The sequence below is a fragment of the Nematostella vectensis genome, chromosome 11, assembly GCF_932526225.1.
Source record: "Nematostella vectensis chromosome 11, jaNemVect1.1, whole genome shotgun sequence".
Classification (NCBI taxonomy): Eukaryota; Metazoa; Cnidaria; class Anthozoa; order Actiniaria; family Edwardsiidae; genus Nematostella; species Nematostella vectensis.
Window position 1 is genome coordinate 13,805,568 of NC_064044.1, and position 23,215 is coordinate 13,828,782.

Sequence of the window (23,215 nt, forward strand, 5' to 3'; positions counted from 1 at the left end):
TGTGTGTGTGTGTGTGTGTGTGTGTGTGTGTGTGTGTGTGTGTGTGTGTGTGTGTGTGTGTGTGTGTGTGTGTGTGTGTGTGTGAAACTGGGGGATATGTATATGTAGATTGTGCTCGGCAACTTTTGAGCAACTTTTGGCGTTTTGAGCAACTTTTCGTAGGACCAGCAACCTAAGGCAACTTTTGCGTTCCTTGGCAACTTTTGAGTAACAAAACTCAAATCCATCCAAACCACTCCAAACCATCAAAAAGTTCGTTGTTTTACAAACAAACATGTTTTTAGCATTTATCTAGAACAAACGACTCTTCTATCTAGAGAGCAAGCATCTTTTTAATTTTTTTTGTGGGCAACTTTTGGATATATCAACAACTTTAGAGCAACTTTTGGCTTTAAAGGAGGGGGGGGGGGGGGGTGGGGTGGGCTCCAAACTTTTTCAACGACCCAAAGGGGAACTCTGGAAAGAAAGGACCCTCTAAGGAGTTGAGGTCATCAAGGAATATTCTGGTAACCATATTTCCGTATCTTTCCGGCCATGGTAAGTATTGACTTGTTCAGGGCAGTAACATATAAGATGTCAAGGTTGTGAGTTAAATTTACCCATCTATAAGGAAGACTATGATAGTTCCAAATTTTGGTGCAGGTACGGAACCACAGGAATACCATAGTCAGCCTTTGTGCGCCGACGCACAAAGTCACAGTACAGCTTTTATGTGTACACATACGTGATGACACGAGGGAAAAAGGTTTCGAATAAGCTCATTTCACGTCAGATAAGGCGGGGAAATTTATTAACTACTAGGGGAGTAACAGCAAATGAAATATCAAATGGTCAATGGAATTTTTGAAATCTTTTTGTCAAATGGCATTAAAATTGCAGCTTTTGACCAAGGGGGGGAGGCCGGCTCCCCAGAAAAGAAGATAGGGGTGACTGTCATTTCTTTTAGAATATAAAAATTCGACCAACTGCCATCCCTAAGGGGGTGTTTTTTTTCCAATTTTGCTATCTCTTAGGGTAAAAAATTCGAACAAGTTCTAGTCCTAAGGTCGATTCTGCTATCGCTTAGGGTTAAAATTTCCTTCGACCACACCCAATTTGCTATCTGTTAGGGGTAAAAATTTCTTTTGACCACACCCAACGTGCCACCCCTTACGGTTAAAATCGATTTTGCTGACGATCACACCCGTCTGTTTTTATCAGAACCCCCCCCCCCGCCAAGATAAAAAATGCAAGATCTTGGAGGTATGCATTTCGCTCTTACGATATTAGTATCTTGACTATAAAATCAATGCAGAGAACCGCAGTGGAACAAAACGTGATCCAAATACTTCAATGACGGAGCGTTTTATCTTTGAGCGGGGGATTGTTTTGTCTGTGTCGGAATCCACTCAATAGGCGACTAACACAAAGAAATCACGTGACTGGAACTCGCGCGCACCGCAGCTTTTAGCGGGAAAATAACAACAAGAAACAACTTATTTTAAACGCGCAAAAGCGCTTTAGCCCGGCGCACACGGTGAAGAAAATTTCACGATTGCACCGCCTCGCGAGGTCAGACTCAAAGTTCAAGCAGGAGAGAATTTTGCCTCAGTTGTTCGTGAGACGTGATTTCGTTCGATCGACGTCCGCGAGTTTTTGGCCTCGCGAGGCAGTGAAAAAAGTGTACCGTGAAATTTTCCTCATCGTGTGCGCCGGGCTTTACTTATCAGCAAGACAATTTCTCTGTCAGGAATGGCTTATTTTCTTTGTAAGATTTTAGTTTTCTTCGGTCTCCTCCGTGACGGGCGCAGCCATTTCCGTGTTTAATTTGGCTCGAAGTTGCTTCCCTAAACGTCACGTCATTTCTTAGTGTCCATTTTACAATATGGGTTGAATCACATGCCTAGCAGAAATATTTAGTGCATGTGGAGAAAAAATAACAGAAAAAAGATCAGCCCCTCAAAAATCAAGTTTCCTGCCCAGTTCCAAAACATGTTTTTACTAAAATCCACAATTCAAAAATAAAACACAGGCGCAAAAAAGCATTTATCAGTATCACTTTTAATCTTGTTTTCCCTGCTAGCAGAGGCCTCTTTTCTTTGTATTACGCTGGGCTAATACAAAGAAAAGAGGCCTCTGCTAGCAGGGAACAACTTTTTTTTTTACAAAAATAAGTTTTTTTAGTAAAGCCATAAATATTGAATATTGAAAAAACTTGTTGGATAGATCTAAGATCCGAATTGTGTATTTGGTGTTACATTGTAAGTGTTGTGGGTTAGTTGCATTGTTAGTAGATTACCGCATAAAACACTCTGAAATCATCATATCCGCACTTAACACACAGTCAGCCCCACCCCCTCCCCCAAAGTAAATCTCACAAGACAAGACCATCATCGTCTGTAGGGAGGTAATTCGCGCGTGCGCAGTTTGCTCAACGCAAGCTCCGCCTATCCCCCGATGTAAACATCTCGATAAAGAAGCAGTGAGCAGGGGCCTGGGAGAGAGGAAGTGAGAGACACGTTTGCTGCCTATTCCCCAGTCTCATGCGCGGCCGTCCTTAGTGTCAGTCTGAGACCCACCAAGGACGCCTGCGCGGGAGACTTATCTATTCCCTCGACAACACAGGAAACCCGCGAACATCTCTCTTAACAGATGACAGGCATTTGGCTATTCCCGCGGGGGGGAGGGGCTAGGACACATCCTGCTCTATCTGATCAGTCCGCTGACCAATCCTTGCGATTCGATTGTGTTCCTGCAAGAAAGACCAATCAGCGATCAGTACATATTGACAGTTGTCATAGTGATGGTGATAAAGACGACAATGATAATGGTGACCAAGAATAGTATAGATAATTACGCTGTCGGTCAGCGGCTTGGCTTATTAATAACGATGCACGTAGATCGTTCAAACATGGTTCTCTATAGTAATGGTTAGGGTTAAGGTTATGGACATCATATATGAATGACCTACCACGGTGCGAGGCTCTGGGCGCAAGTATAAACACATGAATCTATTATGTTAATATTATTCGTACCCGTTCCTCCTCGGACAGCATGTACTTGTCACTGGAAAGTTTCCCGCGCTGAAAATTTAGCACTTGAATGGCTTCCTCACGCTGGCTAAGCAACTAAAGAATGAAATCTGTGTTAAGGTATGACATTGATTGAATGAAATCCCAGTCAGTGTTAAGGTATGACATTCATTGAATGAAATCCCAGTCAGTGTTAAGGTATGACATTGATTGAATGAAATCCCAGTCAATGTTAAGGTATGACTTTGATTGAATGAAATCCCAGTCAATGTTAAGGTATGACATTCATTGAATGAATTCCTAGTCAGCGTTAAGGTATGACATTGATTGAATGAAATCCAAGTCAGTGTTAAGGTATGACATTGATTGAATGAAATCCCAGTCAATTTTAAGGTATGACATTCCTTGAGATGAATTCCTAGTCAGCGTTAAGGTATGACATTGATTGAATGAAATCCCAGTCAGTGTTAAGGTATGACATTGATTGAATGAAATCCCAGTCAGTGTTAAGGTATGACATTGATTGAATGAAATGCCAGTCAGTGTTAAGGTATGACATTGATTGAATGAAATCCCAGTCGGTGTTAAGGTATGACATTGATTGAATGAAATCCCAGTCAGTGTTAAGGTATGACATTGATTGAATGAAATCCCAGTCGGTGTTAAGGTATGACATTGATTGAATGAAATCCCAGTCAGTGTTAAGGTATGACATTGATTGAATGAAATCCCAGTCGGTGTTAAGGTATGACATTGATTGAATGAAATCCCAGTCAGTGTTAAGGTATGACATTGATTGAATGAAATCCCAGTCAGTGTTAATGTATGACATCCATTGTATGAAACCCATAAAAGTGTACAGTTTACAGTTTAGATGCTTTTCTTTCCATGTACCGTTTTAAATGTAAATGCATGCAAATGAGTATAATCGATTGTTTCATCTTCATTTGCATGCATTTACATTTAAAAGGGCAAAGCATGGCGTCTAAACTTTAGCTAAAAATAGCTACTAAAGATAAAAATCTATGGGTGGCTGACAAATGCAAAATCACGTTTTAATGACTTGGAGTTGAGGAACCATGATTTCCCGCAGGGAGGAGGGGGCAACAATAAAACATATTACAGAAGGAAAAATTGTGATTTAAACTCCCACAAATTTCCTCTAAAACCGTATTTCGAAGGAAGAGGGAGGGGTATTTATCTACCTTGTTAAGCTCGGCTTTCTCTCGCAGCAATTTTTGTTCAATTTCCACTTCCTTTTTGTGACACTGCACAGCCGTCTCCTGTAGCGGACAAGCAAACAAGGTCATTACCATATTGCTCGCATATCATTACCGCCTCATTACCATATCATTATCACATCATTACCATATCGTTTTTATTTTATTACCATATCATTTCTATATTATAACCATATCATTTTCACAATATAACAATATTGTTTAAAATGCCTTTATAGCGTTTTGAAAACCGAGGTGTTTTATTAAAGAGAATTCGAGAGCAGATCAGTGGCGCGCAAGACCAGTAAAATTGGATACGAAAAAGCCGATTTACATTTCGCAAAGGGTTTTGGCAATGTCGTATAAACCGGTCTTAATTTCTTTTAACAGCAAGTATGTCGAAACCCCGGTTATTTTACATAATAAAAGCGCATATTTGGCGAATTAGATAATAATTAGAAATATACTTATATATCATGCTTTACAAGACAACTGCATTTTGTGGAGAAAAACATAGTATGCGCGCGCAAATGTTGTTACTATGGTCAGCGGCTTGCGCGTCCTCGCGCGCAAATCGTCACAGCACAAAATGCATTCTAATTCATCATCTATTATCACAACCGACACACACTGTACACACCCTTAGCAAAATGCGTTAGCAGCCACGAAAATACACGGAATATCTCTCTTGTAGTAACATCGTTTAAGGCAAGACGTGAACAAAGTACATCGACAGCGCCGTACGCTGTCGGCCTGCCTAACGCCGTCCTGGATGGTCGGCAAATGGATTTTTCTAGGAATCTTGATATCGATCGGCGGGGTTCAATGTGCTGTCGCGGAAAATGGTAAGATTGTTAGGTTTTGTACAATTATGGATGATAAGTAGACGTCTATTTATCAATTATTTGCAGTGTTTCTCGTGTATTGTATTGCAGTGTATTTTTCTTTAAATTCTGGACAACACAAGAGGTTTATCTTTTAAAGCTATTATTTCTCACTCTAATATATATATGTAAAAACGTATTTTTAACCCGGTCGGTCCTTTGTCATGAGCATTTTTAAGAAGAAATCCTTTAGAACTCCATTTATTCACCATTATTCTGACTAGCAAATCAATTATGGTAAGAAACAGTCGCAGCGTTACACGATCTGAGAGAGTATTCCTGTACATAAATTAAAGCAATTAAAAGATGGGATTTACAGACTTTTCGAGGTTCCTCTTGGTGCATATATTTTATTGTTGTGAGAAACGGTCAAACTAGAGGCGCGCGTGCACACTCGCGTATGGCGCGCTTGGACATTCGGTGCGCACGGTTGCGTTCTGTTTCGCAAATTCTCCTCTCTACGCAAAGATCCAAGTACCAGAATACCGGTCCTAAAATTGCGCACCTTAAGACGCCACCATGGATCACATCTCGTTTATGAAAACTTTCATGTCCAGTTATTATTAGAACGTGATGATCCGCTAGCGTGAGACCCCCTCAGTGATAGCAGAAGCGGAAAATTTAAAACACCCCCTACTGCCCCTAAGGGATAGCAGTTGGTAGAACCTTATAACATAAAAGATAGGACGTCCTCCCCAGTCTACACTTATGGAGAGTCCCCCCGGTGCCAAGATAATAAATGGTGATAACCATAATAATAAATGGTGATAACCATAATAATAAATGGTGATAACCATTCAATTAATAAACCTTCTTGTACATCAGAGTATTATTAACAATATTGTACTTTAGTACATATATTTAATCGATATATCGCTATACAGTAAACACCCGCGTATAAAAACCTAGAGATTAAGAACCTCCAGGCTGAAATTTGGCATTGTTACCGCTCTTTTATTAGAGCCTAATTAGCCTGGTAGGAAAAAATAGGTTCTTATTTGAAAGAACGCAAATGTTATGTGACAAAATTCCGAATATAACGTATTTGAAACCTTTAAAATATAACATCAGAAGACATTTGTTTGGGGTTGATAACGAGTAAGAATGTTTAGAGCATTGTATTCTGTAGCTTACAGCCATATTTGATGTTGCGCGACCTCGGCCAATCCAAAATCCATGTTTCGTTTGGGAATAGCGCGTAGTCAGACACAAGCTTTGGGGGCGGTTTGTCTGGTTTTGATTGTTTGGTTTGACTACGCGCTATTCCCAAACGAAGAAAGGAATTTTGGATTCTGGCAGGTCGCGAAACAACGAATTTGGCTATAATACAATATATGTTTTGTTCAGCACTGATTGTTATTGTTAAAGTCAGCAAGCATTCTGACTAAAGCCGGTATTGTTTGGTGTATGTAAAAAAAAGTTAAAAACCAAACAGTCTGATTTTTCAAAACGTACCTGATTAATAGAAACTTCTCAGCCTGAAAATCGAAGTCCTTACAAACAGGAAATTACTGTTTTTTTTTGTTTGGAAATTCTTTAAGGGCTTTCAGCGGATATAGAAACACATAGTTTCATGACAAAAAGTATGTCTGCTTTAAATTGAAATGTGAACTCGTCTTTACAGAATTGATTGGTGAGAACAGAGCAAGCTTGGATGCGTTTCATGACGCACAGAAATGCTTTGACCAAGACCCGGGCGAAGACCTTTCACGACACCATACGACAAATAAAGACATAACACGACAACATACGATACTTGAAATCATCAAAAATCTTACGACGAATGGCATCACTCCTCATCCGACATTCAGCGATATACCGCAAGATAATCATCCGACATACAGCGATATATCGCAAGATAATCACCCGACAAACAACGATGAATCGCTATATAACTACACGACTAGCGTCGTCATGCCTAGAACTTATCACACAAAGGACATAAGAAGTCGAAAGGGGACTAATGCCATAAGATACCACAAAGGTGTGTTGAGCCCCGAGGGTCCTAATAGCACCGTGTCCGTGGCGCACCCTGTGGAGGATGGCCCTGTGTTGAGTCCCGAGGGTCCTAATAGCACCGTGTCCGTGGCGCACCCTGTGGAGGATGGCCCTGTGTTGAGTCCCGAGGGTCCTAATAGCACCGTGTCCGTGGCGCACCCTGTGGAGGATGGCCCTGTGTTGAGTCCCGAGGGTCCTAATAGCACCGTGTCCGTGGCGCACCCTATGGATGATGAGCCTGTGTTGAGCCCCGAGGGCCCTCATAGTGCGGTGTCTTGGAAGGACGTCAAACAGCGCCGCAGAGTACGAGTGGAGGCAAAACATGAAATCCAGAAACCAGAAACACCAGGCGCGGTTACAAAGCACCAGGGAATTAGCGACATCGACGAGCACTTTAGACAAGGACTGCGCATGCGTCAACTAACAGGTAACGGAGAAGACTATTGACGTGCGGTGATGTGTGATACAAAAGAGCAATAACATAAACCGTCTATTGTACCAAGCTTGACTAAACGCTGCGCAAAAAAGAGCGAAAGACGGATATAAATTTCGTCTTATGCTTATCTCTAAGAGAAAAAACAATTAATTCGGCCTCAATTTTGAATTACGACAAACTCAAAGCAATAACGTATTTCTACCCAGAACTCTCTCCGCGCGTACAGCTAAGCGACTTCTGCACCGACCCAGTCCTTCTCAGCAAGGCGCTGATGTCCTTGATCATGGGCGTGGTCGGTGGGGTGCTGATCCGACGATGGTACAACAGCCCCCGAGGATTTTCGAGAAGGTACGAGGGCGCACTGAACGCCATTAGAGTAATTGATTATTATCTTAAAGAAGGCTAATCACGCCGCCATTTGAAGCCGTACTGTCACTAATTTACTTCCGGTCGATTGGGTAACAATATCCGAAGATTTTTAACGGAAAACGCGAAAAATATTTCAAAATATTTAAAGCAGTGTGTCTATTGGAAGTTTCTTTGAGGATGTGATTGATAATTTAGAGCTGATGGCCTGTTAAATATCTCTGATACTAATAGATTCTTTTGTCTTTTAACGGTTGAGGTTTCCGTCGGACCTCCGGATGTAAACTGGTGATAATGCGGCTTAAATGCTCCCGCTCAATGGGGTTTCACCCAAAGCATCGATTTCCACCGGCTTATTCACGAGTAACCGCGATATTTTTAATCCAATATCGTCAATGTACCAAAACTTCATTTGTAGATTGTTATCTAGTTTCCTTGCAAATGAAGCGTTAATATTTCAATTATATAACAAAGGAGTGATTGATCGACATTCTTTAATAAAAAAAATGTTCAACAACTGTTAAACATAATATGTGGTGAGTTATACACCTTTTTGTGGTGAGTTATACACCTTTTTGTGGAGAGACGTATTATACTAGTGTCTTTGTAGACAGAGCAAAAAAATAGCAAGTTTTCCCAAGATAAGGTCTGGTTAACTTCGGTAAAATTGTATTTTTGCATAAAGGTTCCTTATGTTATGTAAACCAACATGTTTTCATGGGTACTAGAAGGTTAAACAAAATGTACCATTTAAATGTTATTTTCCCCTTTGCTTTTTTCAGGCAAAGAAGACGCCGCGCTCGGAGTTTGACGTTTACTCAGTTTTGCCGTGAGCTCGCTAAAGAGCTCGTTATTGCCATCCTGGGTTATGACGCGTTTGTGGAAGTCAACTTCACGTTCTCTGGTAAGGAGTTTCGCCGTTTCACATACCCCAAGCTCCGACAACTAAAACACCACTTGGTGTCTACTTGGAATAATTCGCGCATGATTGCCGAAGCATGTCACAACACAATGGAAGATACCTTGACTGAGTATTACAGCAAGGCTCGGCACAAGGCTTCAGAATTATGGCAAGAGGCTCTCGCATACTTGGAGTAATTCCAGGCAACTTTCTTTTATTCATTATTCTATGACTATCTATGACATTGTTACAGAAACGGTATCTCTTTTAAAGTTTTCAAATAAATCCTTTAAGCCAGAAAAAATTAAAGCAATTAGAAATCTTACACGAAAAATAAAATTTCTTGAATTTTCTTAAAACACAATGGCCTTTTTTATTTGCATGTTTCTTCTATGTGAGACTGCGTGAACTTGTCCCACCTTGTTCTCATTGGTCAGTCAATGAAATGTTCTGATTGGCTGCGTTAATGCCTTGTTCTGATTGGTTAGCTCTATCAATGTCTTATTCTGATTGGTTAGTTGAATCAGTGTCTGATTCTGATTGGATAGTTGTGTCAATGCCTTGTTTTGATTGGTTAGCCTTATCAATGTTCTGATTGGTAAGCTTAGTCAATGCCTTGTTCTGATTGGTTAGTTGTACCAGTGCCTTGTTCTGATTGGCTAATGGTGTTTTTACCTTGATCTTCCTGGCGTTGTCGCGTCGCAGCATGTCGAAGTCCGTGGAGAGCCTGGTAACGATTTGCTCCTGCTTCCGTCGCTGCATTTCCGCCGCGCGCACTCGGTTGTAGAGCGCATGCTCAGACTCCTCAAGCTTTGACACAATTTTCTGCCAAATGAACAAAAAAGATGATTTGCATCCTCTCTTCTAGTTTATGGTCTAAAATTAGGCACACACAAACATAGGGCGCTAATGAATATGTGGCCTCATTCATACGTCGCGCTCCTGCCGTGCCGAATCTAGTTGTTTATTTTTATCAACACAAATACATTAGGTTAAACGTTGAATCAGAAATCTTATTAAATGAGTCGCGCTCAATAGCTTGCTAGTAAAATATGTTCAGACGTTAAACTGTTCATGTACCCAATCCAAATTATTAGATTTGGCGAATGAGTCGACCTGTTTAGTAAATGCCGGAAATTATCATCTAAATGCCGGACGTTATCATCTAAATGCCGGACACTAACCTGTAAATGCCGTTATCATCTAAATGCCGAACACTAACCTGTAAATGCCGTTATCATCTAAATGCCGAACACTAACCTGTAAATGCCGTTATCATCTAAATGCCGGACACTAACCTGTAAATGCCGGACGTTATCATCTAAATGCCGAACATTAACTTGTAAATGCCGGACGTTATCATCTAAATGCCGGACACTAACCTGTAAATGCCGGACGTTATCATCTAAATGCTGGACACTAACCTGTAAATGCCGGACGTTATCATCTAAATGCCGGACACTAACCTGTAAATGCCGGACGTTATCATCTAAATGCCGGACACTAACCTGTAAATGCCGGACGTTATCATCTAAATGCCGGACACTAACCTGTAAATGTCGGACGTTATCATCTAAATGCCGGACACTAACCTGTAATGCCATACGTTATCATCTAAATGCCGGACACTAACCTGTAAATGCCGTTATCATCTAAATGCCGGACACTAACCTGTAAATGCCGGACGTTATCATCTAAATGCCGGACACTAACCTGTAAATGCCGGACGTTATCATCTAAATGCCGAACACTAACCTGTAAATGCCGGACGTTATCATCTAAATGTCGGACACTAACCTCTAAATGCCGGACGTTATCATCTAAATGCCGGACACTAACCTGTAAATGCCAGACGTTATCATCTAAATGCCGGAAACTAACCTGTAAATGCCGGACGTTATCATCTAAATGCCGGACACTAACCTGTAAATGCCGGACGTTATCATCTAAATGCCGGACACTAACCTGTAAATGCCGTTATCATCTAAATGCCGGACACTAACCTGTAAATGCCGGACGTTATCGTCTAAATGCCGAACACTAACCTGTAAATGTCGGAAGTTATCATCTAAGTGCCGAACACTAACCTGTAAATGCCGGACGTTATCATCTAAATGCCGAACACTAACCTGTAAATGTCGGAAGTTATCATCTAAGTGCCGAACACTAACCTGTAAATGCCGGACGTTATCCTCGTGTGCCCGTCGGCTCGCCTCGTTCTCTTTGTCCAGGAATCTCTTTTTCCACTCCGTCATGGCTTGTGTGTTCTGATGTTTCCGCTGAGTTGTCACCTGGTCTAGCATGTGGTTACGGCGGGCTTCGGCGAACTACAACAAACAGGATCATGGAGATGGTTAAAACAGGAACAATTAACAAAGACAGCAACATGTGACACAACGTGTGACTTCTAGCCTGAGTAGCAGGCGATTTTTATTTTTCAAAAGTCGGAGAGGAAAAATAAAAGTACGCCTGACACAAATACTAGACGCGACGCCTGCCGCCCCTTTTCAGGCCACTGTCAAAATACGTCCCGCAGGGTGGCACAATCAAATGCCCAAATCAAAATATAAACAGCATTTATGTAAAACAAAACTGCATTGGTGTATCTGCAAGGGTAATAATTTTAGTAACGACGAACCCAGGTTCGCTAAATGATTTGAAACGCAAAGATAGTTCACGGCTCAGGAGATTTACGATATGACTGCAGATCCAGACATCACTACTGAACCAATCAGCGCGTCCCATTCGAATACCCTTTGTTCATTTGACCAATCTGGAGCCATGCCAGAATCCGGCATGAGATTATGCGATTTGAACAGTACTTGTATCAGGCCATTGTCTTGTTTTTCGCCGGCGCGATAGAAACATAGGAGGGCCTGATACTTAGGTTATGTGACTTCTAGAGGTCATGTAATGTGTAACACCAAGTAGTCACGCAACGTGTGATGCCTAGTGATCACGCAACGTGTAGCGCCTACTTAGTCACGCAATGTGTAACGTCTAGTAATCACGCAACGTGTAACGTCTAGTGGCCACGCAACGTGTGATGCCTAGTAGTCACGCAACATGTAACGTCTAGTGGTCCCACAACGTGTGATGCCTAGAGGTCACGCAAAAGGTAACGTCTAGTGGTCACGCAACGTGTAATGCCTAGTAGTCACGCGACAGACACGCGCAAAGAGCCTTGGTACCAGGCCTTCGCAGGCTGTAATGAGTCTTGGTACCAGGCCTACTCACCTGGCCTCTCTCCTCAATTTCTTTGCCCTGTCGGTCAAGCTCTAGGTATTCCGCCGCTAGTTTGGCTTGCCGCTGACTTGTTGAGTTGTGCTGCAGGCGCCGGGTGACATCTGTCATCTTACGACCCTCTGGAAAAGGTAATTTTTAGATCTAGGAAGGAGTGTTGATTAATGGAAGAAGGGGTTAATTTTTCCGAAATGGAGTAATTTTTTAGTTGAGGCTGGGCCGTTCTTAAAAACCCGACGAAGTATTTGAAAAGAATTACACAAATGATCAATTACAATAGGTTGTTATTATGAATACCATTTGATTCTACATTAGAACGCCAGCACAAAACAATATGTTGCTGCTATCTGAGCCTCGGCATTTTCTTAGCATGTTCTTAAAATTTGGTGAAATATCAGGCCAAACGTTCTTATAAAAAAGGTTCTTGTAAAAAAAAAGCAGTGTATTACTCATATCAACCTGCAGAGAAGTTCGGATAACTACATCTACCATGTACATCAGGTAAGTAAACTGACCCTACGGGGAAATATAATTTCAGGCGTTAATAAGGTAAGAGTCCACCGTACCTTCCCTGCCCTTCAAGGAGAGTGAGTCCTTGGTGTTGATGAGGTCTCTGCTGAGCCGGCGCTTGGTATACTCGTGTTTAACACCTTGACCGCTTTGCTGCCTGAAACAAATCAACCAGTAACATTACACCTACTCCACTCAAAAGGCAAGGTCGGGAGTAGGAGAGGGATGGTTTCCACCTGATAGGGATGCTCATGGTATTTTGAGGGGTCAAAATCAGGACTCAGGTATTTGAATTTTTGTCAAAGAAAAAGATGTAAGGACTGGCTTCTTATCCCCTCACGGGAGAGAAAAACATTGTCAATGAAAAATTGCCAAAGAAACTTTGCTCGTGTTGACGGCACTTAGGAGCATTTTAGTGATAAAGTTAATTAAAACACTTACTTAAGTTTGTCTTCCAAATTACCGTATCTTCTCCTTTCCTCCTGAAGATGAAAAAAAAAAAAGACATATCGCTGTACAGCCAAGGACGAGGCAAATCCTTACTTAAAAACTATTTTTTAAACTACGAACGCCATATCACCACATCTTCAAGTACCGTAAATGCTCATTTTAGCACCTAACTTCGCCACGCTAATATGCGCCTTCCTTTGCCGAGCACAAAATGTAAGAATGGGCATAGGCTAGCGCGACATGCATGTCTCTTATTTTAGCCAGGCTAGCGCGACATAGGCTAGCGCGACATGCATGTCTCTTATTTTAGCCAAACAGAGGGACATTGTAGCGCGCAACAAATCTTGTAGCAGCTAGGAAACAGGAGACACGTCGCGCCCGAAATGTCGCCTAGTTAAGCCAGGACTTTATTGATTGCTAGTATTTGCTAATTCATAGCAAAGGACGACGATAAACTCCATAAGATTATCATCTTCCAATAGTAATTCTACAAGTCACCTATCGGCTAATGTTATTTGTGTGGTCAAGGTAGTGGGCGACACACTAGAAAGGTAATAGGCCTTTTTCGTGGCTTAGAAATAAAATACTTTGGAGGCCTCTGGTTTAACACCAAAGAGAGACTCAAACGGGCTAGTTTTTTGGCGGGAATGCTATGAAATATTACGAAATATTGCTGTTCTGTCGGTTGCTTATGTACTTGCTTTTGGCAGAAAGAAGAAACGCGCACGACCGTTTGAGCCACTCTTTTGTGGAAAACCACGCGGTTAATTTTAACCGCGAAAGGTCTTTTTAGCGCAGAAAAGGATAATGTTGATGTTTTACACAATTCATTGTAGGCTATCAAACACGATACAAAATACCAATAAATAAAACCAACCTGAATGTCCCGTTGTGTTGTATCTTTTTTATATCTAAAACAAAGACATTTGATGGCAGATGACATTTACGGGTGTAGTTTTGGTTACATTGACTACGCCCTAAAACATCCATTTTTGCATATTTTAATTTCCCTCGCGTGACGGTCACGCAATACATACTTGTGGTCATCAACTATCATCATGACCATGTGTGACGGTCACGCAATACATACTTATGGTCATCAACTATCATCATAACCATGTGTGATGGTCACGCAATACATACTTATGGTTATCAACTATCATCATGATCATGTGTGACGGTCACGCAATACATACTTGTGGTTATCAACTATCATCATTACCTTGTGTGACGGTCACGCAATACATACTTATGGTCATCAACTATCATCATGATCATGTGTGACGGTAACGCAATACATACTTGTGGTCGTCAACTATCATCACAACCATGTGTGATGGTCACGCAATACATACTTATGGTTATCAACTATCATCATGATCATGTGTGACGGTCACGCAATACATACTTGTGGTTATCAACTATCATCATGATCATGTGTGACGGTAACACAATACATACAGTACTTATGGTTATCAACTATCATCATGATCATGTGTGACGGTAACACAATACATACAGTACTTGTGGTCATCAACTATCATCATGACCTTGTGTGACGGTCACGCAATACATATTTATGGTCATCAACTATCATCATGATCATGTGTGACGGTCACGCAATACATACTTGTGGTTACCAACTATCATCATTACCTTGTGTGACGGTCACGCAATACATACTTGTGGTCGTCAACTATCATCATAACCATGTGTGATGGTCACGCAATACATACTTATGGTTATCAACTATCATCATGATCATGTGTGACGGTCACGCAATACATACTTGTGGTTATCAACTATCATCATTACCTTGTGTGACGGTCACGCAATACATACTTATGGTCATCAACTATCATCATGATCATGTGTGACGGTAACGCAATACATACTTGTGGTCGTCAACTATCATCATAACCATGTGTGATGGTCACGCAATACATACTTATGGTTATCAACTATCATCATGATCATGTGTGATGGTCACGCAATACATACTTGTGGTTATCAACTATCATCATGATCATGTGTGACGGTAACACAATACATACAGTACTTGTGGTTATCAACTATCATCATGATCATGTGTGACGGTAACACAATACATACAGTACTTGTGGTCGTCAACTATCATCATGACCTTGTGTGACGGTCACGCAATACATATTTATGGTCATCAACTATCATCATGATCATGTGTGACGGTCACGCAATACATACTTATGGTCATCAACTATCATCATGACCATGTGTGACAGTCACGCAATACATACTTGTGGTCATCAACTATCATCATGATCATGTGTGACGGTCATGCAATACATACTTATGGTTATCAACTATCATCATTACCTTGTGTGACGGTCACGCAATACATACTTATGGTCATCAACTATCATCATGACCATGTGTGACAGTCACGCAATACATACTTATGGTCATCAACTATCATCATGATCATGTGTGACGGTAACACAATACATACTTGTGGTTTCCAACTATCATCATTACCTTGTGTGACGGTCACGCAATACATACTTATGGTCATCAACTATCATCATGGTCATGTGTGACGGTCACGCAATACATACTTGTGGTCATCAACTATCATCATGATCATGTGTGACGGTAACACAATACATACTTGTGGTTACCAACTATCATCATTACCTTGTGTGACGGTCACGCAATACATACTTATGGTCATCAACTATCATCATGATTATGTGTGACGGTCACGCAATACATACTTGTGGTCATCAACTATCATCATGATCATGTGTGATGGTCACGCAATACAAACTTGTGGTCATCAACTATCATCATGATCATGTGTGATGGTCACGCAATACATATTTATGGTCATCAACTATCATCATGACTATGTGTGACGGTCACGCAATACAAACTTGTGGTCATCAACTATCATCATGATCATGTGTGACGGTCACGCAATACATACTTATGGTCATCAACTATCATCATGATCATGTGTGACGGTAACGCAATACATACTTATGGTTATCAACTATCACCATGATCATGTGTGTTGGTAACACAATACATACAGTACTTGTGGTCATCAACTATCATCATGATCATGTGTGACGGTAACACAATACATACAGTACTTGTGGTCATCAACTATCATCATGACCTTGTGTGATGGTCACGCAATACATATTTATGGTCATCAACTATCATCATGATCATGTGTGACGGTCACGCAATACATACTTGTGGTTATCAACTATCATCATGATCATGTGTGACGGCAAGCAATACATACTTATGGTCGTCAACTATCATCATGACCATGTGTGACGGTCACGCAATACATACTTGTGGTCATCAACTATCATCATGATCATGTGTGACGGTCACGCAATACAAACTTGTGGTCATCAACTATCATCTTGACCATGTGTAGTGGTCACGCAATACATACTTGTGGTCCTCGACGACCATGGTTCTCTTCTTCTGAGTTTCCATATTGAGGGATATGGACAGATCAGCGAGTTCCTTCTTCAGACGAAACTCCTCATCCTGCAGTAAAAACATCTTAACTACAGTATATGTACTCTTTGTGAGGGGTGGCAAGCAAACATTGTACAGTTATAGTAATTTGTGAAAAAACAAACATATTTCTTAAAGGAAATAGAGGCAATAGCAAGTTTCTGACCTCTTTCTTTTTCAGATTTGCTTCAAACTCTGCCGTCAGTCTTGCCACCTCGTTTCTTGTTAGTTGTAGCTGCTTGGCGACTTTGTGATAGTTGAATTCCGTTGATGTGCTGAGTAAAATAATAAAAAAGATACAGTACACATGCACTGTACATGCAAGTTCTAGATAAACCATGCACAAGATTGCATCAGTTCTCTCAACAGCAAAGACCACACCCTGCATGTAAAAGGGGTTGGTCCAGTGATACCCCACCCCAACTTAGCAAGCGACTTTTTAAACTCTTTGAATTGTTTCTGTGTGTCTCACTTTACACATCACTCTCCCTTCCCCTGAAGGTGTGTCTCGCTTTACACATCTCCCTCCCTTCTGCTGGGGGTGTGTCTCACTTCACAAATCTGTCTCCCTTCCCCTGAAGGTGTGTCTCACTTTACACACCCCTACCCTCCTGGGTTTTGCAGTATGGAATGAAAGGTTTTTGTCTCTCTCCCTTCCCCTGGGGGTGTGTCTTAACACACCCCTACCCTCCAGGATTTTGCAGGTCTTTTGAGGTTTTTGTCTCACTTTACAAGTGTGGCCTTTCTTTGCTTGTCCTTCATCTTGAGTGTTGCAGACATGTTTCTCTCAATGCGAGCTTTGGTTGCCTGCAACATATGAAACACATATTCTTGGTGTCAGATTTTGCCATGATGAAGAAGTTTGTCAACAAGGGTCCATCTGGCGCTTACAGAATGGTAAATGAGTGGGTCAGAATTTTTTTTCTTTTGTTGGTATTATTATTTTTCCTTTGATAGCAGGGATGTCTAATTCATGCTACATTTAATCTCAAAACTTTTGCCCTAAATCATTGTGGTCATTAACTATCATCATGATCATGTGTGACAGTCACGCAATACATACTTGTGGTCATCAACTATCATCATGACTATGTGTGACGATCACTCAACACATACTTGTGGTCATCAACTATCATCATGACCATGTGTGACGGTCATGCAATACATACTTGTGGTCATCATTGACAGAATTGACAGTACAAAGGAAAGGTCACCAAAAGCTTATACCCTGTCTTCTTGTATCGCATGCTGCTGCTTAATCTTCTCGATATCATTGTTGTTCTCGCTGAGTCTAACTTCTTCTCCTCTTCTCTTCTTGTACACAGCTGATAGAAATATATGATACAACAGCTGTTTTCAACATGTTGATTGAAAGAAGCAATAAATGGTAAAGGTACAGTCTACAAAAGATTAAAAAAGATTAATAACAGTTAATATGAATAATTTGAATTTCAAATACAGTATTCAAATTCTCTCGCACCTCAATGCAGTAACATTTTAATAAGCACAACTGTATACAGTGGCGGTGTAGTGTTACCAAGAGTGGGGGACAATGGATGGTGGTTCAAGAGGGGAGGGGGTAGCTGGGTTTAACATAGAGTAGCACTAAAAATGAATAACCCGTTAAAAAATTAAAAATTATAATATCATCTTTTATCAAGCAATTGATTTATACATGTACTATTTGATACATACAGCATTTGGTACCTCGAAGCTGTGCCACTGTACCAGACCTCTGTGAGCCATGTGGATAATTTGTACAGTTCATTGCTTTGGTTCAAATTTTTGACTAATACAGTGTAAAAGCAGCCTCAATCTATGCAATGGTTACCAGAACATAATTTCAAGGGTAGTGTGGGGTCTGGACTGCTTGCATTGGACCCCCCTGGACATGTGCCAGAAAATCATGACCCTGCTTCTACCAATGATAGGAATTGTTTTCCTTACTGTTCTCATATTCGTGCATGACACGCCTGAGATGGTGCTGTTTCTTGATGATGTCACCCTCAGCGCGCTTGAGCTCCCGCTCTTCTTGTTTGTGCTGTAGCATGTGGTCCTGGAGACAAGGGTACATAATCATCAGAATTACAAAACTACCACACCAACATCCTTGTCAGTAAAGGCATATTGTTGTTGTTGATGTTAATTCATTTTTATTTCTGAATCCAGATTTATTTTCTTTTTTTTCTAGGGGGGGGGGGGGGTGTGCAGTCATTGGCAATTCTACATATGTGGGTACAAGTCACACAGATGTTGCCAGCTTTCTGTTGAGCTGTGTACTGCAGTATCTAATGTACATCCTGGAAGGGGTTGGTGTTTCATCAAACAAAAATAATGTAGCCCAAAATAATACATTTTCTTTGTTGTATTATAAACTGCACTAATTAGAGAGGGCAGGGGGCTTAGTGCCAAGAGGAACACCTTGATGGGCTTTTTTTAGCACATACTGAGCATTTTCAAACCACTTTTGCTATCCCCCTAAATCCAAAGAAATGTACAAGGTAAATAATGTGGCTCAGTACCTCGATTACTCTCATTTTTTTCTTGTGATCCTTCTCATTCTGCTGAGCGACTAGCGTTACATACAGCAGACCATCAGACTTCATGGAGCTTCCAGGATGATGCTTGGAGGGTGACGTGTCTCTACCAGGATGATGCTTGGAGGGTGACTGGTCTCTAGGAGAGGATGCTTGCGCTGGCTTGCCTCCCCCTGGTATGGGCCTTTGGAATTGTTCATTAACAAGATTAATGCTGTATACTGTCTAATCAAGAAGCTCTCCTATAGCTCTGGTTTTCACACTTAATCAAAAGCATTACTTTTTGTATTCACACAATGTATTGTTGATGTCTTTGTGCTTGTTTTGAGAGGTTTAGTTTTCCCTGGAAATCTGTTATTTATCCGCGTATCAAGCATTGCATTAAGTTTCGTTATTCTATGATTAGTTACACTACTGTACTGGTCACTTCTATCTGCACAATAAACTACATAACAAAGGAAAACTCCATGCAGTGAGCAGACTCCACTCACTACAATAGTTAGATAATTTTAAAATATTTTCAGTCTTAACTGTATAACATACTATTTTTGTCTTTAGGGCCAATATTAGCACAGGGGGTGAAGGGATGGTATAGCAATCACAGATGACAGCGTTAAAGACAGTTTATCAGAAATTCTCAATGCACAATCAGAAATGTGTCGCCAAATGATTAATATTTTTGTCACATGTCACATTTCAAGGTTTGAAATCACAATTCACAAAGAACAAATTAACTATTTCATTGGTGATTAGGACATATTCTCACACACAATGGGTAAATTTGGGTCTAATCACAGAACAAAGAGAACCCCCTCAAGCCCCTTGTTACTCTGAAGTGCAGAATTGAAGTACCTACTAGAATATTAAAGTACCTACTAGAATATTAAAGTACCTACTAGAATATTAAAGTACCTACTAGAATATTAAAGTACCTACTAGAATATTAAAGTACCTACTAGAATATTAAAGTACCTACTAGAATATTAAAGTACCTACTAGAATATTAAAGTACCTACTAGAATATTAAAGTACCTACTAGACAAATAATAAAAATTTGAAAAAAGTGCCTCGCTTTACCATGATCAACATTTCAGCATAAAAAAATTATTGCGCACACAATTTTTTGCCTAAAAAATAAGCATACCAGTACCTCTATTCAGCACATCAGATCAAGGGAAGAGAAGACCTATGTAATAAATGACATTTAGTCTACCTACCTGGTGATTGCGTCATCTTGCCTTTCTCCGCTTGCTAATGACCTGTAATAATAGCAAACTGTATGAACAATCTGTTGATAAAATGCCTTTTATGAACACAAAATAGACAGTGGCCCCGCTGCTTTTGACTATACACAAGGAATTGGGGCTCCTGTAGTTAAAGATCCACAGGGAGCCCAAAGGTCTAAATAAACACAAAGAGTCAGAAGAGGCAAAGAGGATAAAAAAAGGTTTCAAAAACATATAATATCATTTGGGTTCCATGCAAAATATATAAAAGCAAATTAGGGAAAGTTAGAGAATAACCTTGTAAAACATGGGATATAACACAATTGCAAATTCTTTAACAATTTGCATAAATAAGAATAATTAAAATATGGCTAGTCAAATTGTGCTCAGAAAAACCTTCAAGATATCTTTTGACTAAGTTAAATCGTCAGTAAAATTGATTTATTTGGCAGTATCTAAGGATGTTTTATAGAGGCTATGATTTATTTTAGGAAAATTCAGAAACAATTTCTGGAGAAAAATTATGTCATTACAGTTAAATGGCTTTTATGTATCATAGAGTTAATGCTATTTTTGCTGGGGCAAATCGATTAATAAATGCGAATTATAGACACTTTTTTGTTTTACTTATAATATTTAACCAGAATTTGTTAAATTTTCACAATCATAAAACACCCTTACAAGTGACAATGAGCATTTGACCTATGAACATGATTAAAATGTTAGATCTCGAAAAGCGTTTTTTTTTCTGAATGGAAGCAAATACTAAATTTAATAACACTCGGTAAATACTCTCGTCTCTTATCTCCGGGTTGAATAAACAGTGATGAAAATACAGCCGTGTCTACGCTACCTAGCGGACTAATTATGGTTTAATGGGTAGCTTTCAGAAAAGCACGTTCTTGTTGTGACTTTTGGTATATTAATTTTCATACTTAAAAAACTCCTAGTGTCAATGCGATCGTAATAAATATCGCGGCTTTAGAGCTTAGGACATACAGGAATTCTGTTGGTATTTATGGCATTTAGCAGGGTAAATTGGAACGGGTTATACAGACAATAATTACAATACCTGAGAAAGTTTGCGTATTCATCGCCGGTCGCCTCGTCGTGTTGGGTTGGTGACTTTGTTGAGCTCGCTGGCTTTTCGTTTACCGATATCGCTAAATTCGCATACCTCTTATGTAGCAGAGGCTGTCTGTCGAATGGAAGCACCATTCTGGAAGCATTTGGTGCGATTATTTGTTCGAAATCCCTGGCTGGTTTGACTTCGATGTTTCCATACGTTCCAAAGCGAGAGCAAGGCACTGTCTGTTGCCATGGAAACTCTCTCTCCCGACTGAAACCTCATTGTTCTCAAGACAATCGCCGACATTTTGATACGGTATAAAAGTGACTTCTAAACGGTTCAATTTAGTTTTTTGTTGTTGATAATTTTTGAATACTCAAAATATGAAGGCTTTCAATAATATTTGCTTTCTAAAACGAGGTATAGAAAATCATAGAAATTCCTTGAGAGGGGTGGGGGGTATTCACTTTATTCAATATCGTTCTGATTATACCGAATTTTCTCTTTGTTTAAAAGCGTAATAGAAAAAAACATAGAAAAGCTGAATAAAATAAAAATATACACGTCAGCGCTGTTTTTTTTAAGTTGTCTCCCCCCAAAAATGTATATATGAGTTTTATTAACGGGCTTGTATTTAAAGTCTTACAAACTGTAAAAGGAAGTGTGATTTGTATTTTTTGGGGTCGGGGTCCCCTGGTAGACACCCTATAAATTGATGGCAGATTTCCAGAATACCTAAGAGATAGCACTTGGCGCGAATTTTATACCCTAGGACTAGCATACGAGACATCTTAGGGAGAGTTCCCCCTCTAGGCAGTACTTTTTTTACGTGTGTTGTAAAAAGAAAACCTCTCGGGGCCTGACATCTATAATACGCTGATGTTTTTTAAACAAATAGAGAACAACTCTCTACTGTCATCATGCTAGCCTTGGGTCAGAGAAAATTTCCTAATAACAACCACACTTGGCAGATGACATGTATGTTTCGAGGGCGGTGCCAAGATATTGTCACGTGATGCGTGACGTCATCTTTAAAAAAAGTATGCCGACGTCATCGTTGTAGATAGCATTTCGAACATTGTTTTGTTTGCTTAGCGAATCAAGATATAACTTAGTTTGATTAACGGACGTTAATAATTATTGTTTAAAAGGCATCCTGTAAATGGAGATCAGTTAGTTAGATTCAACAAAGTGTACGAGGAGAACACGAGTTCAGAGCAGAATCAAGTTTAAGTCAAGACCGCGCAGGATCCACCCTTCAGGTACCATGATCAATTCATATCAGCTTTACAATGCAAGATTTGTGTGTTCTATCTAGTAGTAGTTCCAAATCAAGTGTAAATTCCATTGCTTGTAAGTTTCGTTATGTAAATCTGTATCGTTTTGAAAGTATGATCGGAATGTGCAAGAATGTGTCCGTAATTTAGCTTATACTGTAATCATTGATCTATTCCAGAATGTTTTAATCAATAAATACTAGAAGAAATCCCTGAGGCCGGTTTTACAGTATATAAAAATTTCCTTATACCTTTTTTTTTCTTTTACACGTCATGACACACCAAGAACAGTATAATTTATTATCAGGTTATTATCATTAAAAAAAATAACAATAACAATAAAAAAAAGCGCTACTACTGGGAATCGAACCCGGGTTATTGTGGTCCGAGCCAACGCCCGCAACGCTAAACTAACGTGGCATTGCTGAGTCTTCTTGTAACTAAAATTACTTTTAATGGGGGGGGACTGGGTAGTTTGAGTGAAACCCCCCTGGGGGCCGCGGCGGGCCCCTCCGGCACCCCCAACCCCATCTTAGGTTTGGGAGGCGCGAATCCCCCCTCCGAGCCC

At 40.3% G+C, this 23,215-nt stretch overlaps 2 protein-coding genes across 3 annotated transcripts; one reads left to right on the top strand and one right to left on the bottom strand.

Annotated features, from left to right (window-relative positions):
* Nucleotides 1-1,966: 1,966 nt before the first annotated feature.
* Nucleotides 1,967-21,625, bottom strand: LOC116601243 (trichohyalin). 2 transcript variants are annotated; one of them, XM_048734414.1, is made up of 18 exons: nt 21,374-21,625; nt 20,293-20,334; nt 19,218-19,259; nt 19,061-19,184; nt 18,486-18,594; nt 17,766-17,863; nt 17,266-17,345; nt 16,705-16,813; nt 16,471-16,568; nt 13,897-13,930; nt 13,011-13,051; nt 12,626-12,726; nt 12,054-12,181; nt 10,988-11,143; nt 9,492-9,641; nt 4,217-4,294; nt 3,015-3,107; nt 1,967-2,731 (listed from the first exon to the last, which is right to left on the bottom strand). In XM_048734414.1, the coding sequence occupies exons 1-18, from the start codon at nt 21,517-21,519 to the stop codon at nt 2,669-2,671; spliced, it is 1,692 nt and encodes a 563-aa protein (XP_048590371.1). In that variant the 5' UTR covers nt 21,520-21,625; the 3' UTR covers nt 1,967-2,668. The 2 variants fall into 2 exon arrangements, with proteins under 2 accessions (XP_048590371.1, XP_048590370.1); XM_048734413.1 differs by having other exon boundaries at nt 19,061-19,259; nt 21,374-21,624.
* LOC116601244 lies at nt 4,833-9,150 on the top strand. The gene is made up of 4 exons (XM_048734415.1): nt 4,833-5,076; nt 6,740-7,540; nt 7,756-7,897; nt 8,698-9,150. The coding sequence occupies exons 1-4, from the start codon at nt 5,004-5,006 to the stop codon at nt 9,011-9,013; spliced, it is 1,332 nt and encodes a 443-aa protein (XP_048590372.1). The 5' UTR covers nt 4,833-5,003; the 3' UTR covers nt 9,014-9,150.
* Nucleotides 21,626-23,215: the final 1,590 nt, after the last annotated feature.

Bases quoted from the DNA above. Each gene is read 5' to 3' on its own strand.
- LOC116601244 (XM_048734415.1), top strand. From the start codon at position 5,004: ATGGTCGGCAAATGGATTTTTCTAGGAATCTTGATATCGATCGGCGGG. The intron at 5,077-6,739 runs GTAAGATTGTTA...TCGTCTTTACAG, and splicing joins ATGTGCTGTCGCGGAAAATG to AATTGATTGGTGAGAACAGA. The intron at 7,541-7,755 runs GTAACGGAGAAG...ATTTCTACCCAG, and splicing joins GCGCATGCGTCAACTAACAG to AACTCTCTCCGCGCGTACAG.
- LOC116601243 (XM_048734413.1), bottom strand. From the start codon at position 21,519: ATGGTGCTTCCATTCGACAGACAGCCTCTGCTACATAAGAGGTATGCG. The intron at 4,295-9,491 runs GTAAAAACACCA...TGTCCGCTACAG, and splicing joins ACAACGCCAGGAAGATCAAG to GAGACGGCTGTGCAGTGTCA. The intron at 2,732-3,014 runs GTACGAATAATA...TCTTTCTTGCAG, and splicing joins TGCTGTCCGAGGAGGAACGG to GAACACAATCGAATCGCAAG.